The following is a 20166-nucleotide window of genomic DNA, read 5'->3' on the forward strand; positions in this document are numbered from 1 at the left end:
ATGAATAGAAATAACGTAAAGCAGGATGTCATAGCATGTTGAATCCTAAAGACCGTTGAGACAAGTGATTTTGCAATACATATTATTGGTGTTCAGAAGGATTATATGTATACCACGGAAACAAATATATCATTACACAAAGGCTATAATTATAAGGATTTGAATACAACGAATCAAACAACCTCTATAGGAAATATAACCATGATGGGAATCTCCCAATGTTCCTACATAAAATTTGATACCATAACTTTAAAGTTGGGCCTTCGTGTATCTTAGCGTGGCCTCCTCTCCTTTCCCATCACCATATGCACATCCCTTGTCGTTCCTCCTCATTGGCAGCCTTTTTCACTAGCCTCCACCTCCTCTCTGTCTACTCTAGATCCAAGTAAATATATTGTAAATCGACCAACTTATAGATAAAAGTATGATCATGTAATCTTAATGCAAAACGGATGGTGATGGAGACGCCCACACCAATGTGCGTAAGTACAACAATTCTGTTTTGTAGATCTTAATATTTGTGTATGTTTGATCAAACGTATTATGTTTAGATTTTTAAACTAAATTAATGTCTTATTTTTTTGGAGTGAAGGATATACTTGACAAACCTTCCCTTTACCATACTCATGTCACGCCGCTTATCAATGTCGCAGCTGGCCACTTGACGGCCATCTTAGCACATTATCAACGTGTTGGCCAGCTGCGTCTATAAACCCGATGATGTGACCATTGCACACCAGGTGCCATGTGCAAATCCGGCATTGTAGCTAGGTCGCGGACATAGATCGCACCGTGACTTTCTCGTTCCGACAAGATGTTCGTCCTCCCCTTTATCCCTGATCCTCTGATTGTTGATATGGTCTCCTACGATTCTCATCCGTTCTTGCGGAATTTATTAGCGCTCTAAGATGCATGCCTCGACATTTGACCGCTAGTCTATTTTTGTTATTAATTTTCACAAAATCTTTACTAAATTTATCTTAATCTCTACGCACATTGTTTCATCATTGGCCGGAATCAAGTTTGGATCGAATAATCTTAAATGCATTTTCTGTCCAAGATATAATAAAACCGGGGTTGTCTTATTCGGGCTTGCTGCATGAACTTATGTCTCGGTCTCCCCATGGTCGCACAACTTTTTTTTGAGACAACTTGCTAGAACGTTATTGATCATTTAAAATGTTTAGAGGGATACTATCTGAGTAAGGAACACCAAGCCAAATGTGGCGGCTTACTCCATGCGATAGCATAGTTCTAGCTAGGTTGTGGGCTTCAAAATTTAAGACCCTACTTTCATACGATAAATTACGCTCATGGAACTGAAGCGACCTGTTCTTGATTTCAGAGATAATGGATCCATGCTTCCCCATGCTCCCCTCTTGGATATCTGAGACAACCATCTTACAGTCTGATGCAACAAAAAGCTTCGGCGCACAACACATGCAGCTATCCTGAGTCTGACAAACTCTGGGCTGTGTTATACGACTTGGGAACCCAGAAGCCCATCTCTCCCTTTATTTTCTTTTTATCGAACTAGCAAGGTGGCCCTCGCAGGTGCGAGGGCAATGTCAAAATTTGTCTATTCTGACTCTATTGAAATATATTATGAAATTCAAATTAGAATGGCTCTATATTCACCAGAAAATGCTATATCAGAAAATATCACTTGTCCCCAAGATATCATTAGCATTTATAGTTTCTGGGAGATTTTTTATTGCCATAAGAAAATAATATATCATTGACTATTTGTGCCTTTTTACGTGGTGATATTAATAACATAATACAGAGATTTTAACTTACACACAAATTCCATGAGACAACATATATTTACTTACGTACCGGAATAACCAATTTCCAGTAAGATATATTTAAACAGTTAGATATTAGGAATATTAGATGGCAGTGGTTTATGTCTTGTCAATAATCTTTAACACAAAAGGCTGGAGCTGCGACACGGACAAACTAAGCTGCAATTTGCAAGGCCTTTGGACCAATTGGCATGCTCTCTAGTGTAGGTGGTCTGCAGCTCTACGCATATTTGTCATTTTACGCATATGTTCTAGTTCAATATGCTAGTTGGTATCGTTGTTCCAAAAAAAAATGGTATATATGAGCTGAGATTTTTGCTCGCATGTATAATTGTTTATATCAATTATTTATAAGTAAAAAGTATTGAACAAACCCATCCATGATCAACACACACTTTTGTGCATGCGTAATCGTCATGTTTTGTTTTACATAACACCTCGATGTGAGTCGAGTTGATGTCAAAAAAAGTTCACTTCGGGCATTTATGTTTCTAAAAATTTGTGCTCATGCTCATCTTACACAAGTTACCCCCGAGACATGTAACAAAACATAATTATATTTACATATTAATCGATATTTTAAAGAAAATCCCACATTACTTGATATGGACTTCTTACCAAAGCAAAATCATGTTTTTTCCTACATTTTCTTATTCTAGATTGCATAGAGAAAATGACGAAAAATAAATTGTAAGTGCTATATAGCCATGGTTTTATTATGATAGGTTTGTACTATTCATCCACCTACCAAAAGTTTATATGTCTAATATAATTTTTAGCTTATATGTATAATCTTGCTAAAATAAATCCAGAGGTCTTAGTAATATGATAATATTAATATATATGTGTGTAATTTGATACAATGAGAAAAGTTATTTTTCTACTATTTAATGTTGAGTTTCGCTTTCTACTATGAGACCGTCGAATTAATCTAAAGACTCGTCGAATCAGTTTGTTGAACTCAATCTCTTGGAGGTTCTCATATAGGTACGGTGTGTATGCGTGTGTTTATAGAAGTGAGTATATGTACGTATTTGTGACCGTTTGCGTCTGTACAACATTTTAAAAAAATTGTAACACGATTTCGCTTTCAATCGGACCTACTCTTTTGAGCGGACGCGGCTATTTTGTTTAAACTTGATTGCTTGGTTGCCGAGCCCGCATCCGAGAAGGGACACTTCCATTATAAATTGTGTCGAATAGTTATGTGACCAATTATTCAAAAACCTTGTTTTCTTATTGCAAAAATTCTGAAACTAAATATGATGAGATACATGTCTAGTTGCACAACCAATTTTTCATTTGTGATGTGTACAAAAAAAAAAGATGAATATTGTAAAAAGATAGATAGAAAGAGTCTGCAGATATGTAGAAAATATATGCATGTATCCGCAGATATGTAGAAAATATATGCATGTATCCATATAAATGTTTTTTGAAACTTGAAACACTAAAATATTTTTTAATATCTTCTTCTTGTTTTCTTTGAAAATCGGAATGCATATGTTTGAGTGTTTCACGTATCAAAACACATTCATAGATGTTTGTATCAAAACATTCATAGATGTTGTTCGTGGCCAGCTAGATCTCTAAATCCTTTTTTTTTGGGGTTGTTGTAGCTTCCTGGTGATCAGCCTCTAACGGAAATATCTTTGTTTATACGTGTCATGGAAAGAGTCCTAGCAGGGCACGCTATGCTAGCTTTGTCATTTTTTCTTTCCTTTTTTACTTTGGAACCATCTATTTAAATGCCTCACGTATCAGAACTTGAATGCCATCCTTTATTTTGCTGTGGCCGAATCTGCTTGGAGCATGCATATGTGGATCTGTATCTAATTCCTTATAAGTAACATTTTCCTCCAAAAAAAAACTTCATATGTGACATCCTTGACTGTTGTTCGTACCAAATATAGTTTTATGTAACCTTTGTTATCTTTAAATCGTAGCCATAAATTTTAGATCTAACCATCAAAAAAATTAGGATGATGTGGATTAATGTGGTGTCTCTATTTTAAACATCCGTATTTTGCTTTTAGTATATAATAGATCTCTCCCTGCATTTCTGTTCCATAGTTCCCGCCCTGGAGAAACTTCTGAACTTTTCCTCACACGAAAGAAGCATCTTCCTGCATTGGACTGTTCTCCGCATGCACGACTGTTGACGGAACATTCCACCACGAGAGATCCTCGGACGACCGGTAAGTATAGATTCTGGGAGAAACGCCATACCGCAGGAAGACCGGTAAGTTGATTTCAAGGTACTAGTACACGGTGGATTGGATGAAAGCGAAGGTCTCCATTTCCATGCCCTCTGGACAGGACTGTGTAGCAGAATATTTGCAATGCATGAAGAGTTGCCAAGTTGGCTTATTTGCTGGTTCATCCAAATGCACCTGCGCGCTTTATGTGGTTCAGGGCAAAATCCAGGTTTATCCTCGTTTATTTAGAGTTAAGCGTAGATGTTTATCCTCGTTTAGCAAGAAAATTGAGCCTCTACTGCTAGTCAACAAGGACTGAACTGTCGGCAGCATGCATGCGCCATCTACCTCTGAATATTAGTCTGGCTTGGCTTTGGTTGTCCCTGTCGATGGGACCTTCCAGCCTCGCACTCGCCGACGACGACGATGAGACCGTGTCCTCTCCTCGCGGTCCAGCTAGGCGGTTATCGCCAGCAAGATGGCCGCGGCTGCGATCTGATGCACATGCACATCAATGCGCTCATGGTCAAATCTTTTTTAGATAAAAACATTTTACAGAGTCCGACTTCGAATTAATATTTTTTCTTTTGGCAAGGTTTAAATACCATTGAAAAACAGCTTACATGAAACAGATACAAGAAAAAAAATAAAAAATGAAGTGCATCTTGATCATCCAAGCCCTTGTCCAGCCCTACGATCTGACCCAAGAAGAAGCGAAATCTACGAAGCCACTAAGGAAACTCACGCCAACGTCAACCTTCGGAGAGCCATGTCGCAATACCAAATGTTTCCACCTCCGAAGAAAGCACTATACCCAGTGGCGGAGCCAGGATTCGAGCAAACCCCGGGCCAATACTAAGCGCAAAAGAAAAAAAATTAAATCCACATAACTGCACATAAAATTGGAAACGGATTGCAAGGACACACCTATGATTTCACCACAAAATTGCTAAATCCATAAATTAATGCAAAGGCTGGACAGTCGGCATAAACCAATCCAACTGAAGACAAGATGGCCAGAAATTATGTAGCTCACGTGGGAGCTGCAGCCGAACCGGAGAGCAGTGGACTGATTTAGCGGAGGTTGGACTAGGAATCGCGTAGCGGAGACGCACCAGCACTTCGCCGGCCGATGGTCGCTGGGTCACGCGGAGAAGGAGACTGAATGTGGCCAGCGGCGGTGGCACTTCAGCCAAGCAGCAGGTCTGGGAGCCTGCGTGCCTAGGGTGTTAAGCCAGCTAAGAGCTAGCGGCGACGACGGCGTGGCGGCGCGCGTCCTACCCCATCTAGGCGCGTCCTGCCCTCGGTCACAAAGATGATGCTGCGCTGGGCTGCAAACCGGGCCAAATCCAAAATGTATATACCTTGCAGGCTGGACAAGTTCCTAGGCCCCGGACCATGGCCCTGGTTGCCCGGGGCGTAGCTCCGCCCCTGAGGCCCTGACTATACCTACCCTCAAATGAAGGGCGCCGCACCCATCAGGAGGTGGAGTAGCTCACCTTATGGACATTGACAATCATGCAGCCCCGGGGAAAGACTCTAAGCACTACCGTCTCACCACACATCTACCCGCAGACACGGCTACCGCCGCAACACCAATCACAACACATAGGACCCAACCTGCCGGAGGAAGACACCAATGAAGAAGCGGTGAAATTATTTGCTAGCATGCCATACCAAGAAACAATACTCAACAACCGGAAAGCAGATGCTACCAGAGAGGGTGGCCCTTTCCCTATCGCCCAGGTTCGAGGGCGTCGACCAATCGTCGAGGAGACATCATCGTGGAAGGAGAGCACTTGGCAAGTCAAAGCACAACACCACAATGGAGCAAACGCTACCAGGTACCATCCAACCGCCACAGAACCCGTTCACCAACCGCACAATCTCAAGGAAGCGCTATGCCCCCGCCTGCCACCACCTCGCCACTCACGTAGCCGAGGCCCACGCCCTATACAACGCTAGGAGACCACGACTGCCACCCGCTGCCAGGTCTATGTCGCCCTCCCCACACGAGGCCGCTGCCTCAGATCCAGAGCCCCCCTCCCCCGCCCCACAAAACGAGTATGGAGCAATGACGGCCCCGCCGCCACCTTCCTCTGTGGCCACGCGTGCTTGCCCGACGGCTGCCTCTAGTAGCAACATTACGGGGGAGGGGGGGGGGGAGAGGGCACATGTGGGGTGATAGAGTACATGTTTGTGTACATATTGTATACCTGTAGGATTGTATTTGTACCTAGCTAGCATGTAACTCTTGATCTATATTAAGGAAGTCAAAGACCGGCCCTTGTGTGCCGTGCAATCCACCAAATTCTCCCCTTCCCATTTATTCTTTCATGGAGGCGGCCCTAGGGTTGGAGCTCCCAACTCGCCTCCGAGAAGATGACGCTAGATTAGTTTTATTTTATAAGTGATCCGCTTAAGCACAACTTCTGATCGCTGATGGTCAATTACAGCAGGAAAACTAATGGATTACACAACCAGTTACATGAGTCCACCCGTTGTGCCTGCTGCCCGCCTGCCATCGGACTGAGACTCGCTACGATCGCGACTTCAGAAGCTTCTTCGTTTTGCTACGTGACAGCGTTGAAAAATAGAAACAAAACCGCTACGTAAACTTCAACGATGCAGAGCTATATACATTAACTGAAGGAAAAATGCTTGACTGACTGGTTCAGTATATCTGGCAATGCGCACATTAGATATGATGATATGATCCGGTCAAGGAGTTCTCGAGCGAGCGAGTGACTGCGCTAAACCACTCAGCAATTAGTCTTCATATGTTAGTGCTTAATATAATGGAGTAGTTAGGCTAAGCGGCATTCTTCCGGAAACAAAAAGAAGACATTAGCGGAGGATAAGGGCATCTCCAGCGGGGCGAGGCAAACGGACGTTTTTCGTCCGTTTGCGTCTGCGCGGACAAAAAACGCCCTCCAGCGGGGCGACGCAAAACGTCCGCAGTGTCCGTTCTGACGCAAACGTGGACCAAATATGCGCCAGGAATGCGTCTATGTGGACGCGTCCGCGCGTCCGTTTGTGTCCGGTTGGGCTGCATGCAGCCCTCTCTCTCCTCCTTTAATCACGCATGCGCTTATTCCTAGCCACACAAACATAATCTTTCCCGTCTCTTCTCTCTAATCACGCATGCGGTCAAATAAATGCGTCTGTGCCGCTGGAGAAGGGGCAGACGCGTGCGGACATACAGACGTTTTTTGTGTCCGTGCCCGACGCAAACGGACATAAATATGCGTCGCCCCGCTGGAGATGCCCTAAGAGCATGAGCATCTCCAGCCGCGTCCCCCAAAGCGTCCCCCAAAGGGATTTGGGGCGCATCGGACAAAAAAACCGTTCCAGCCGCGTCCCCCAAAGCCCATTTTTGTCCGGCGCGCCCCCATACGGTGTCCGGCTCCCCGAGCCCGTCCCCGTCCCACAGGGGACGCACCGGGCACGCCGGACACAACGAAAAGCGAGGCGGGGAGTAGCGGGGCCGACCCGTCAGCGGCACGGAAGGCTAAAACCCCGTCGCCTACCTTTGGTCAAGCGACGTTAATGGCGTCCCTGTTTTCCCGAGCGACGCAGGGACGCGTCTCGTCGTGCATGGCCGCGTGGCCGTCCGCGCCGGAGTTATTGCGTGCAACCACCCGCTGCCGCCGCTGTTTTAAGACGCACCGCGAGCTCTCGCCGCTCATCACAATCCTTATCGTCGCCGCCGCCTCCCCCCTCCCAGATCTTCTCCTCGCCGCTCCAAAAATGTCGAGCTCGTCCTCCCGCAAGATCGCCGCGGCGAACGGCTTCGGCCGCGACAGCCTCACCGTGCCGGAGGCGTGGGCACTGTACCACGCCCGGTATCCAGTCCCGCCGGACAGGCCGTGAACGGCATTGGCATCCCGCCGCCGCCGAAGCCGGACACGGATCAATGGAGGGACGCCATCAAGGCCCGGCGGGCTCAACTCACCGCCACAGAGCGGTTGGATCCAACGTGGGCGGTCACCAACAACGACGCCTGGTGGACGACGTACTTCAAGGCGAAGTACGACATCGAGATGCACAACACCGAGGGGCTCGTCGGTGGCCCCAATAGATGGAACAAGGACGGCCGCGCCCTGTTCTGGGGCGTTCTGGGGCGCACCCTCGAGAACGTCATCCGCGGCATCCGCAACGGCGCTCCAAGGCTGGAGATGCCGTCGTCGCCGCCGCCGCCGTCTCCTCAATGGCAGCCGAGGAGGACGATGTACTCCTCCTCCTCGCACTCTTCTTCCTCGGGACCGGCGCGATCGACGCCGTCCTCGTCGTACCGGTCGGCGCCCTACACCGTCCCCAAACGGGAGGTCAAGGAGGAGCCGGCGACGCCCGTCAACACGAGGCGTGGCGGCAGCGGCAGCCGGCGGCGGCAGAAGGGAGGCGCGGCGGCGCCCTCCTCATCCCGGCCGGAGGTGAAGGAGAGCCGGAGGAAGCGCCGCAGCGGCGGCTGGCCGGCGGAGTACGAGCGGCGGCGGCGGCTCATCGCCGGCAGCGATGACCCCGAGGACCGCCTGTGGCCGCGGGCGGCGTTCTTGGTGTCCATGAACGACAAGGACTCCTGGAGGGGCGACCTCGACGCGGCGATCGCCATGTCCATCCGCGACTCCGGCAAGCCGCTGGTGGACCTCACCGACGACGGCGAGGCAGGACCAAGCGGCTTGGTGAAGGACGAGCCTGTCGACGAGCTCGTCGAGGAGCGCGTCAAGCAGGAGGTCGTCACCGACGAGATGAACAACTTTCACCAGTACTACGACGCCTCCGGCCGCCACAAGTACTTCTAGATTAGGTTTAGTTTAAATTTAGTCAAATTTCGTTCGAATCTATGTAAGTTTGGACGAATCTTAGTCGAACCTCGTTAAGTTTAAAATTTCCGAATTTTTGTTTGGGGGACGCGACTGGGGAGCGACGTCCCCCAAAGGCGGCACGAACGAAACACGTCCCCCAAATGCTCAATCCGGCGAGGTTTGGGGGACGGTTTGAGGGACGCGACTGAAGATGCTCTAAGGAGCCATCGTGGACGAAGGATTGACTGGACCGCCCCGCCGCCGGCAGCACGTGCTTGACTGGGCGCATCACCGCCGTCGTCGAGTCAAGGCAGATAAAAACAAGACAAGTTGACAGACAAGATGACGAGAAGCCCATCGTGTGGTGGGCCCCTGGTTGGGCCCAGGCTACTTCCACTTCCGCCCGGCTTCCTCCATCCTCCTGCGCGCCACACGTCCGTAGCACGAGAGCCATGCATTATTCGATCGTGCAAAGCTGGAACCGCGTTAGTATTCAGACATGAGAAACACCAGGTGTAGTGTAGAGACACATTCACACACAGCGGAGGAGCCTGGCAAGAAACCCTGGGCAGACACAAACTCGTTTGTCAATGAGGCTAAATGCACTAATTTTCCTATTCTAAGCATTGTAGAGAACAACTTTCCTATTTGTCAAAAAGTTTTCTTCAACAAAGGAAACTATAGTGCAGTACACCATGTTTTAGGGCACCCGATATTAGCAAGATGCCTACTAGCTTCATCACTGCCACCAGCTGCCACCCTTTACTCTCTGTCTACTAACAGGCACGATCCCTGTTTTATTGAATCAAAGTGAGTTGGAGCTTCAAATCCATAGATGCGCACTGATGCATGCATAGATGCCACTAATCTCTAATCCACTAACAAAACTTGTAAATCGGCTACAATTTTAGAGAAAGGTAGCTGCACACTTTGTATACCTCGTTTCGTGTTCAAAAATAGGTACTAATTCATATACTAATAAAAAAAATTAGTTTGCTAATCGTTAAATTTGCCTATCTCTATGTTCAGGTACCCATCATCATAATCTTCATGTGTGTAACCAGCGCCGAGGCGAAGGAGATTACCCGAGACAAATCTAGCCTTTCGCAGTATTCTTGTTGGGCGCATAAGTTATTGGAAGGAGACGAGCGACCGTCCACGCGAGGACCGCATGGATCTTCATGGCGTGGGAAGAGGACACGGCGGGCGCGTATCTTCACCGTCATCAACCGTGTCAGTATCAATAGGGAGCAAATCATTGACCATGTCTAATAGGGGCTGGCAATTACCCGTTTCCCATATCCTAGGCAAGATTAGATAGAACAATTAAGCAAAAAAATATCATAGGCTAGGGGGGCCGTGGCCCTCCACCCCCTTCACTTGTGTTGTGCATAGCTTCACCAGTGCATATATACTCATAAAATTGTTACATTGGCCTCTACAGCAAGTTGGAGTCTGGAGGTTATATCCACCAAAGTACCAAACTAGCCAATTAACCAAATAAATAATTCTCTCTGGAGTACTGATTAGAAAAATTATATTCAAATAGATAAATGTTTTTGTCGAACTACTTCAGTATTGGATTGTTTAATGGGTTAAAGTACATGTGGTGTAAGGGACCCTCTCATTAGAAGATTTCCAAAATGCATGAATAGAAGTAACATGTTGAATCCAAAAGAATGTGGACACAAGTGATTTTGCAATACATATCATTGGAGTTGTCCAGAAGGATTATATGTATGGCATAGCTAGAATCAAATAAATCATTACATGAGGCTATAATTATATAGGTTTGAATCTAACAAACCAAACAACCTTTATAGGAAATATAACCAGGATCGAAATCTCCGAATATTCCTACGTAAATTTGAGGCCTTAACTTTAAAGCGGGACCTTCGTGTATCTTAGGGTGGCCTCCGCTCCTTCCCCATCTCCGGCAGCACGACATGACATCGTTTGCCGTTCCTCCTCCTTTGTGGCCTTTTTTTCACTAGCCGCCACCTTCTCCCTGCCCACTCTAGACACAAGTAAATATATTGTATATTTGACAAACTTATAGACAAAAGTACTATGATGTACAATACCAAGTCAATATTAATTGATCCACCATAAACTATGTATTTATTAAATCTTGAAGATGTTGGTATTTTCATATGTTTGACCAAACTTAGTAAGTTTTGACTTTTAGCTAAATTAATGGTCCATGCAATCCAAAGTAATTGTCCCTGATTTAGTATAAAGTTGTACTAAATCGGCAGATCCGCGATAACTAATGTGGACACTAGTGGAAAAGAGGCCTTTCGTCCCACCCTTTAGTCCCCATTTTGAACCAAACCGGGACCAATAGGGGGTATTGGTCCCGGTTCATCATGAAAACCCTTTAGTCCCGGTTCGTTTGGACCCTTTAGTCCCGGTTGGTAATACAAACCGGGACTAAAGGGTGGTCTATGGGGCAAAACCCTTTAGTCCCGGTTCGTATTACCAACCGGGACTAAAGGGTTTTTTTGCCTCCCCATGCACCTCCACACACACCCCCCCCCCGTGGATCGCCTTTTTAACACTGTAAAATAGAAAAGAAAATGATACAAAATTCAAAAAATAAAATGTTTTCGGATTCTTGTATGTTATGCAACCTACTATTAGGGAAAATTAACAAATTTGAATTTTCACTTATTTTGCAAAAATGTTTTGAAAAATGGTAAAACCGCAATAACTTTTGCGTACGACGTTGAAAAAAAACGTATAATATGTCAAAAAAATCCTGGGAAAAAGTTACATCCGAATTCACCGGGGTTTACCCAGTTAGCCAATTTTTAGATTCTCAAAATTCCAAATGAAAATATGAAAGCAGGAAGATTTTAGTTTTTGCCGTAAATTCGAATTTTATTTTTTAAATTGGTTTAAAATAATAATTACATCATGCATAAAGATTACTATTACTTAACCATAAAGTTAGCCAATTTTTTAGATTTTCAAATTTTCAAGTTTGGCAAAAAAATATTAAAAAATAATAAATTAAAAAAAACAATTATAATACAGATTTAAAAAATTATAATTATAATATCATTACCACAACATGTACGTTATTAGTTTTGTTTATTAAAATAATTATTTGGAATTCGAATAATAAATAAGTGTGACATCGACCAACATGTTAATAGGATTGATATGATACTAGTATCACAACATGCGCGCAAGCACTTGGAAGCGGGATGGGAAAGGAACTTGAAGTTAAGCGTGCTAGTCTTCGAGAGTAGTGGGAGGATGGGTGACCGAGCGGGAAGTTGGACCACGAGTAAGTAATTTGACTAGAGATTAAGGGTAGTTAGAGATTAAGTGGAGTTAGAAACTAAACTAGTTAAATAACTGAAATACTAGAAATTCTGAAAAAATAGGAAAAAAAAGAGGAGCGAAAAATAATTGAGAACCAAATAGATAAAAAAATAACGAAATAACCTTTAGTCCCGGTTCGTGTTACAAACCGGGACTAAAGGGTTTTTTCCTCGATGCGCGCCAGCAGCCCACGTGGCGGGACCTTTAGTCCCGGTTTGTTTTACAACCGGGACTAAAGGGGGGGCCTTTAGTCCCGCCTAATTGGTCCCGGTTTGGAAACCTGTGTTGCCGTCTACCAATGTCGCAGATGGCCACATGGCGGCCATCTTGGCACATTATCGATGTCTTGGCTAGCTACGCCTATGAACCCGATGATGCGACATTACACACCAGGTGACATGTTCTAGTTAGGCAGTGTAAGTTGCGAACGTCGATCTCACCATGACTTTCTCATTCCGACATGTTGTTCCTCCTCCCCTTCAGCCTAAATCCTCCGATTGCCGACATGGTCTCCTGCGATTCTCATTCACTACTTGCGACATTTGTTATCCTAGCTCTAAGCTGCATGCCTCGACATTTGACCGCTACTTGTGACATTTGTCGGCGCTCTAAGATGCATGCCTCAACATTTGGCCGCTAGTGTATTTTTGTTACTTATTTTTCACAAATATTGACTCAATTTGTCTAAATCTCATCATTGACCTGAATCAAGTTTGGATCGAATAATCAAACCGGGGTTTGCCTCATCCATTAGTGAGTACATTGCATCAAGAATTTAAATCTTAATTCTAATGGAGCTGCTTCCGTACACCAACTTATACAAAATGTTGCACAAATCCAACGCCGGCCGGCGGGGCAGCAATGCATGTAGCGCTGGCACAAGCAAGTATATACAATTAATCTCGTCGTCGCGCGCGGCGGCTAATCGAAGCAGCTCAAATTAAGCTAAACACAGTGATCGTGTACGTGGTCTAAGCAGCTATAATTTCAGCTGTCAATGCTAATGGAAGAAGGCGACGTCGTCGCTTTTATCGATCAACTATTGGCCGGACGGCGTGAGCTCCAGGATTCGGCCGGAGAGCGCAGAGACGAGGGCAGCCTTGAACCCGGGGTCCCTGGTCAGCGTCGCCGCCATCTGCTCCGCCAGGTTCTTCCTCTCGGCCTCCGCTGCCGCCTCTTGTTTCAGCTGTTGCTGCTGCTGCTGCTGCTGGTGGTGTTGCAACTGCTGCACGACGGGCGCCGGTGGCGATATGCGGACAGCAGCGCCGGCGGAGGCGTCGCTCTTCTTGGCGCCCTCGTGCTTGGCGGCGGGCTGGCCGTGATTGTGGTCGCCCTCGTACGTGGCCACCAGCACGGTCACGTCATCGGCGCTGCGCTGCACCTTCTTCTTCACCGGGCACCCCGGCGCGAAGGAGCACCGGAAGTAGGCCCTCGGGCACGGGTTGTCCTTGGTCACCTTCTGCCCGTATTTTCGCCATTGGTACCCGTCCTTAACCACCTGTTGGATAGATGATAAAAAAGGAACGATTAGTTAAGTGGCCACGAATCAAGAGCGAGTCGCGCGCGCGCGTTGCGATCGATGATCACGAGGAAGAAGAAGATGGATTGGTTGAGGTTTCGTTACTTACGAGGCTGAGGTCGGCGGGGTCGGCGTGGACGTAGCTCTTGGAGACCCTGCTGGGCTTGCACTCGTCGGCGCGGACGCGCTTGCTGGGCTCCTGGACGGACGTGCACTCCGTCTGGTCGGTCGGGCCCGAACGCGAACTGAACTGACCGCCTCTTCTCCTCGTGCAAACCAAACCAACGCGACACGACACGCGTGGAAGCCAAACCAGCTACCGAAAAAACCAAAATGCCCACCCGCCCCCCGCCCCCCGCCCCGCCCCATCGCATCCATCCCATTTCCTCCCAACCAACCAAACCCTAACCCCTCTCCCCGAAAGCGGCGGCGGCGCCCACCCAGCAGGCCACCCGGCGGCCTTCCTCGCCGGCGCGCGCACGCGTGCATCCGTTGCTCGGCGCTCCCTCGACCTTGCCCGCCCAGCCGCGTCGCGCGCGCTCGCCGGACCACCATCCGCAGCCAGCATCCGCAGCCAGATCCGGCGCCCACCTCCACCTCCACGGCGAGGCAACTATCGTCCCGGCCTGCACCTCCGCGGCGAGGCAACTCCACCAAGCACGGCGCGGCTCCGGCGCCCCGGACACGATGCACGACCCAGCCGCATCAACCGCCGCTCGCCGACATTCAGCCGTCCACGCTCATGGCGTCCAAGGCCGTGGCCACGGGACGGAAGACGAGGACGGGGACGCCATCTCCAGCCACGCTAAAGGTACGGTGCTGCTCTTCTTTCGGCCCCCTCTTCCCCTGCTCTGTTCCTTCCTTCCTTCGTTCGCGGGATCCAACAAAATCCCTGTACTTTGGGACGAACCTAAAGCCCACACAACAAACAGCTCTTTTTACCCACACAATGCCACGCGCGCCCAACAAAATGCTCACGGCGTCACCAATTTTGCATTGCCAGGTGCAAAACACAACTAGTACACATTCTTGTTACTCTGTTTCCAGATCCAACCCCGTCTTGTTTGATAAATCGGGGTGTTTTTATACTCAGGTTAATAATAACTGGAAATACTCCAGCTCAATCCCAACTCTGCAACCATCATCTAAGTGACATACACAGGACAATCCGGAAAACGTCCCCTCTGCCTACTAGCACCGACTGAACTTCATTGGTTTGTGGGATCCAATTCATTTTTTTTTTTTTGACTTGTCCTAGTAACCTACCCCACAAAATAGCTTAGATCAATTCTCACACCGTAGCCACTTTCACATAGCCAAATGGGAGATCCTTCCCACTGCCGCGATGCCTCCCAGATGGCAGATGGTGATCAAACCACAAGCAACACGCTACTCTTGTTTATCTGTCCACTTGTTCTGATCCAACCCTGACTTGTTTTCTAACCTGGGTGTATTGCTTCTTCAGGTTAACTAACTGGAACAAGCCCAGCCGAATCCAAACTCCGCAACCATGTAAGTGACGTACATAGGACAAGCGCACATTCGTAAAATGTCCCTTGTATTTGCCCCCCTTGTGCCTAGCAGAGCCAACTGATGAGTTGTTGGAATACTTGTTTTTATGCAGCATACCTGACCCTTTATTCTGGTATGGCTCCGACAATGCTGCTGCGCCATCTGTTGCCCTCCGGTGAGCTCCTTGGGTTCCCTTCTTTCTTTTCTGTGTTCTCCGTGCTGCCACAGCCGTGGCGATTCTGTGCTCCTCCATCGTGCAGTGTTGCAGGGTTCTTTGTGTTTTACTAAGCAGTCACAGTAGCAGATATGATAGCTTTTCCCCCTTCCGAAATATATAGTATCATGGAAGCACGATGGTTCATGTGTTAACGTTTCTTTTTTTGTGTGTAGATATCTGACACCAACATGGCAACTTGTCTTGTGAGTGGCAGCCTAATGTAGGCGTGTATTGTCATAAACTACGACAGATTCGGCTCATACATACTTCCACCTGGTAATCATAACTTTGCCCTACTATCTGTGGTTGCTGTTTAGGATTAGTGAGTATGTACATTACGAGAATTGGCAAGATCCTAATCACTCCTCTCTTGATCATTCACTACAGCCTAAAACTGTGATAGCACTCTTTGTTTTGCTGATGAAGGACTACTGGATAATTCATTTTGGACCAAGGTACTTGCTGTTAGAAGCTATCTGTTTGATATGTTTATTATTGACCATACGACATGTGTAATTTGAACATTTCTCAATGATGTTAAACTTGCTTGGTTCACTTCTACTTATCTTCTCACAGGGTGATGCTGACTCTGGGATAATTGCCCAAGTTAGAGGAAGGTTGGAGACTTGCTCTCTTTTCCTCCGCACTTTGCTGATTTTGATACCGCCAAACATCTTCTCATGGTTGTTACCCAATTCTCTTTGCAGGGGCTTTAGACATGAGAAGACCAAGACCAAGCATGTTGGTGGTGATGTCCACTGTAGCTGCTGCCGGCGTCTACTATGGCCTGCGCCCCCTGCCTTCCACTGTGACATCTCCTACAGTGGTGTCCTTCTTTGACTACATGTGTTCAGGCGGTGAGTTTCTGGTTCGAATCGAGCCAATGACACCCCTGCTTAGGTCCAGCTGTTTTGGATGTTCAATTAGTACTTGGTCATGGCACTAATCAGTGCTGTTTCTTTGGTTGATGTTTAGGATTAAGTAGAACATTAAGTCACGGCATGTTCCTTTGCACTCTACATGTCCATCAGCATGTTCATATTAGTTACTTTGATGCAATTGTGACATCTTGGCTATTTTTTTTGTTGCAAAGATCAGATTTACATGTACATGATCATTTGTAGCAAATACTGCTTAGAACTATCATTTTTCTTGCTTTCTTCGATCTCACTTGCACTTGGGATAAATTCCTTGTGTACTGATTTTGTGATGTTTCGCAGATGCAACTTCAGAAGGCTGGTAGCATTGCAGGCAAGCCTGGAGGGTGGAAGGATTCCCTTTCCAATTGAATACCTTGGCTGTAATGGTTGCGGACTGTTATTTGTCACTCCACTTCTGGACTGTTGGGTGGTAGTTGGTAAACGTCCCCTGCGCCTACCAGCACCAACTCACTTCCTTGTGTTTTATGCAGCATCCCTGACCCGATGGCCATTCAGTCTGGTGTCACCCGTTTGCCTGCCATTCGGTCTGGTGTCACCAGGCCGCCTATGGCTGCTCCCACCCGTCGACCATAGGACCACCATCCGCCTATGGCTGTCTGGTGTGTGTCACCCAGCTGTTACAGCTCTGCCAATGCTGCTGGGCTGCCAGTCGGCTTGCACGCTTGCCGCCTTTGCTCTTGCCGCCTTTGCTCATATTGGTGTCTGGGATCCAATTCTTTTTTGACTTGTCCTAGTAACCTGCCCCACAAAATACCTCTCATTACTCACACCGTCGCCACTTTCACATTGGCAGATGGGAGATCATTCCGACTTCCGTGATGCCTCCCAGGTACCATACAAGCCATGGTCATGGAACCACACTACTCTTGTTTCTTTGTCCACTTGTTCTGATCCAACCCTGCAGTCTTGTTTCTCTAAGCTGGGTGTATTTCTTCTTCAGGTTAACTAACTAACTGGAGCAAGCCCAGCCAAATCCAAACTCCGCGACCATGTAGTAAGTGACATGCAAAAAAACAAGCGCACTTTCGTAAAAAGTCCCTTGTATTACTGCATTTGCCCCCTTGTTGTGCCTAGCAGGATGAGTTGTTGAAATACTTGTTTTTATGCAGCATACCCTGCTCCTTCGGTCTGGTCTGCCTGCGACAATGCTGCTGCGCCATCCGTCGCCTCCGGTGAGCTCCTTGTATTCCCTTCTTCATTTTCTGCGCTCTCCGTGCTGCCACAGCCGTGGCGATTCTGTGCTCCTCCGTCGCGCAGTGTTGCAGGATTCTTTGTGTTTTATAGTAAACGGTCACAGTAGCAGATATGATAGCTTTTTCCCCATCCGAAATTTATAGTAGCATGGGAGCATGCATGATGGTTTATGTGTTAAACATCTCCTTTTCTTGTGTGTAGATATCTGACACCAAGATGGTGACTAGTCTTGTGAGTGGCAGCCAAATTTAGGCGCGTACTGTCATAACTACGGCATGCCTGATTCTGCTAATACATACTTGCAACTGGTAATCATAACTTTGCCCTGCTATCTGTGGTTGGTGTTTAGGATTAATGACTATGTACATTCCGAGAATTGGCAAGATCCTAATCACTCCTCTCTCGATCATTCACTACAGGCTAAAACTGTGATAGCACTCTTTGTTTTGCTGATGAAGGACTACTGGATAATTCATTTTGGAACAAGGTACTTGCTGTTAGAAGGAAGCTATCTGTTTGATGTTTATTATTGACCATACGACATGGGTAATTTGAACATTTCTCGATGATGTTAAACTTGCTTGGTTCACTTCTACTTATCTTCTCACAGGGTGATGCAGACTCTGGGATAATTGGCCAAGTTAGAGGAAGGTTGGAGACTTGCCCTCTTTTCCTCCGTACTTTGCTGAATTTGATACCGGCAAACATCTTCTCATGATTGTTGCCCAATTCACTTTGCAGGGGCTTTAGACACATGAGGAGACCAAGACCAAGCATGTTGGTGGTGCTGTCTACTGTAGCTGCTGCTGGCGTCTACTATGGCCTGCGCCCCCTGCCTTCGACTGTGACATCTCGTACAGCGGTGTGCTTCTTTGACTACATGTGTTCAGGCGGTGAGTTTCTGGTTCCAATCGAGCCAATGATGTCACTGTTTAGGTCCAGCTGTAGTGGATGTTCAATTAGTACTTGGTCATGGCACTAATGAGTTCTATTTCTTTGGTTGATGTTTACAATTAAGGATAAAATTAAATCACGGCCTTTTCCTTTGCACTCTACATGTCCATCAGCATGTTCATATTAGTTACTTTGGTGCAATTGTGACATGTTTGTTATCTTTTTTGTTGCAAAGATCAGATTTACATGTCCATGATCATTTCTATCAAATACTGCTCAGAAGTATTATTTTTCCTGCTTGCTTCGATCTCACTTGCACTTGCGATAAATTCCTTCTGTGTACTGATTTTGTGATGTTTCGCAGATGCAAGTTCAGAAGGCTGGTAGCATCGCAGGCATGACTGGATGGTGGAAGGATTCCCTTTGCTTGTGAAACCAAGTGAATACCTGGGCTGTAATGGTTGCGGACTGTTATTTGTCACTCCACTTCTGGACTGTTGGGTGGTAGTTGACAAAGTATCGGTGTTCTTTTGATGTTCCAGACTGTAGCATATGTTTGTCTAGACTTGTGATGGAGTTGGGTTGTGCTGTTGCACTTTTATTGTTTATTGTTTGGATTGTGATCTGGTTGCCCCCAGAACAGGGGATGTTATGCAGAAATTTTCTGAGAATTTGAATAATCATCTGCCGCCTTTTCATCCAAATGGGCCAGGATCGATCAGATGGGCTGAGCATGAAGTGGCCATCTGATCGACCTGCATATGCATGTAGGCTAGCTAGCTCAAGAGAGGAAAAACAAAGTGAAGCTACCTCATGACAGGCCATTCTCTAGGTGGCGTCGTAGCTGCCAAGTGTATTTCTGCCTGATAGTGTTATATAGATAATGTGAAATTATCGTTGAAGAGATAATTAGACCAGACGGTTTATTTTTTCTGGGAAAAAGGGACATACTCCTATTAAAAAATAGCTTTGTCCGGCTGCCTAATTGAAAATCATCAGCTTTGCCACAATTCAACCTATCTCCGCGTGCTTTGCATCCTCCAACATTTGATTGCTTAAGTAATACTAGCTTTGATCAGCTTTACTTGCTTCCGCCCTAGTGCATCAGGTATGTAGCTAAAAAATGCTGAGCTGATTGTCTCCACGTGCGATATCTTTCACCACTGGTGCCCGGCTACACACAGTGTATGGCATCAGGGAGAATGAATCAATACAAAAACTCAATGTCAATCAAGAATACAAAAGACAAACGTTAGACATAATCTCTCTTTCTCATGTAGAAAAACATAGCTACAAAACTCCACATAGAAACACACGCTTTTAAGTGAATCATTGCCAATCGTGAATTTACGCGTAGCTGGAGGGAGATGAGGCCGCTACTACTGCCACGGACCTCTTTGCCGGTGAGCGTCGATTTGCAGGATCTCTATCGTCTAGATAAAATGTCTCAAAACAAATCAAACGGAGCTAGGAAAATAAAATTAAAAGACAGATATATTACAAATGCGATAAACACGAATTAATGAAATACTAAACATTACAAATGCGTTAAAATAAAACTAACTATCACCGATGATCCAGAAATTGGAATAATCGGCCGACGATTCCGACGGAGTGATCAAGAACTTGTCTGTCCAACGCTCATCGTTGTTGCTGATTGTGCAGGGGCTTTTGCTCTGCGCCAGGATGAAGGCCTTGCGCCAACGTATGTCCGCCTTCCTCGCCATGCGCTCGCGGCTCGGCGA

General features: G+C 46.5%; 1 protein-coding gene and 1 long non-coding RNA gene across 3 annotated transcripts; one reads left to right on the plus strand and one right to left on the minus strand.

Annotated features, from left to right (window-relative positions):
* Positions 1 to 12906: 12906 nt before the first annotated feature.
* Positions 12907 to 14231, minus strand: LOC124662907 (WRKY transcription factor WRKY71-like). Its single transcript, XM_047200692.1, has 3 exons — positions 14104 to 14231; positions 13773 to 13929; positions 12907 to 13642 (listed from the first exon to the last, which is right to left on the minus strand). Exons 1-3 carry the CDS (start codon positions 14229 to 14231, stop codon positions 13184 to 13186), a joined length of 744 nt encoding a protein of 247 aa, XP_047056648.1. The 3' UTR covers positions 12907 to 13183.
* Positions 14232 to 14365: 134 nt separating this feature from the next.
* LOC124699272 lies at positions 14366 to 19101 on the plus strand. Of its 2 annotated transcripts, XR_007001342.1 has the most exons (16): positions 14366 to 14474; positions 15129 to 15175; positions 15288 to 15350; positions 15566 to 15668; positions 15780 to 15847; positions 15969 to 16009; positions 16100 to 16249; positions 16613 to 16692; positions 16804 to 17162; positions 17274 to 17327; positions 17443 to 17505; positions 17729 to 17835; positions 17947 to 18014; positions 18138 to 18178; positions 18269 to 18420; positions 18786 to 19101. It is a non-coding gene; the product is annotated as an uncharacterized LOC124699272 (long non-coding RNA). The 2 variants fall into 2 exon arrangements; XR_007001340.1 differs by having other exon boundaries at positions 16613 to 17162.
* Positions 19102 to 20166: the final 1065 nt, after the last annotated feature.

Source organism: Lolium rigidum, chromosome 1, assembly GCF_022539505.1.
Source record: "Lolium rigidum isolate FL_2022 chromosome 1, APGP_CSIRO_Lrig_0.1, whole genome shotgun sequence".
NCBI lineage: Eukaryota > Viridiplantae > Streptophyta > Magnoliopsida > Poales > Poaceae > Lolium > Lolium rigidum.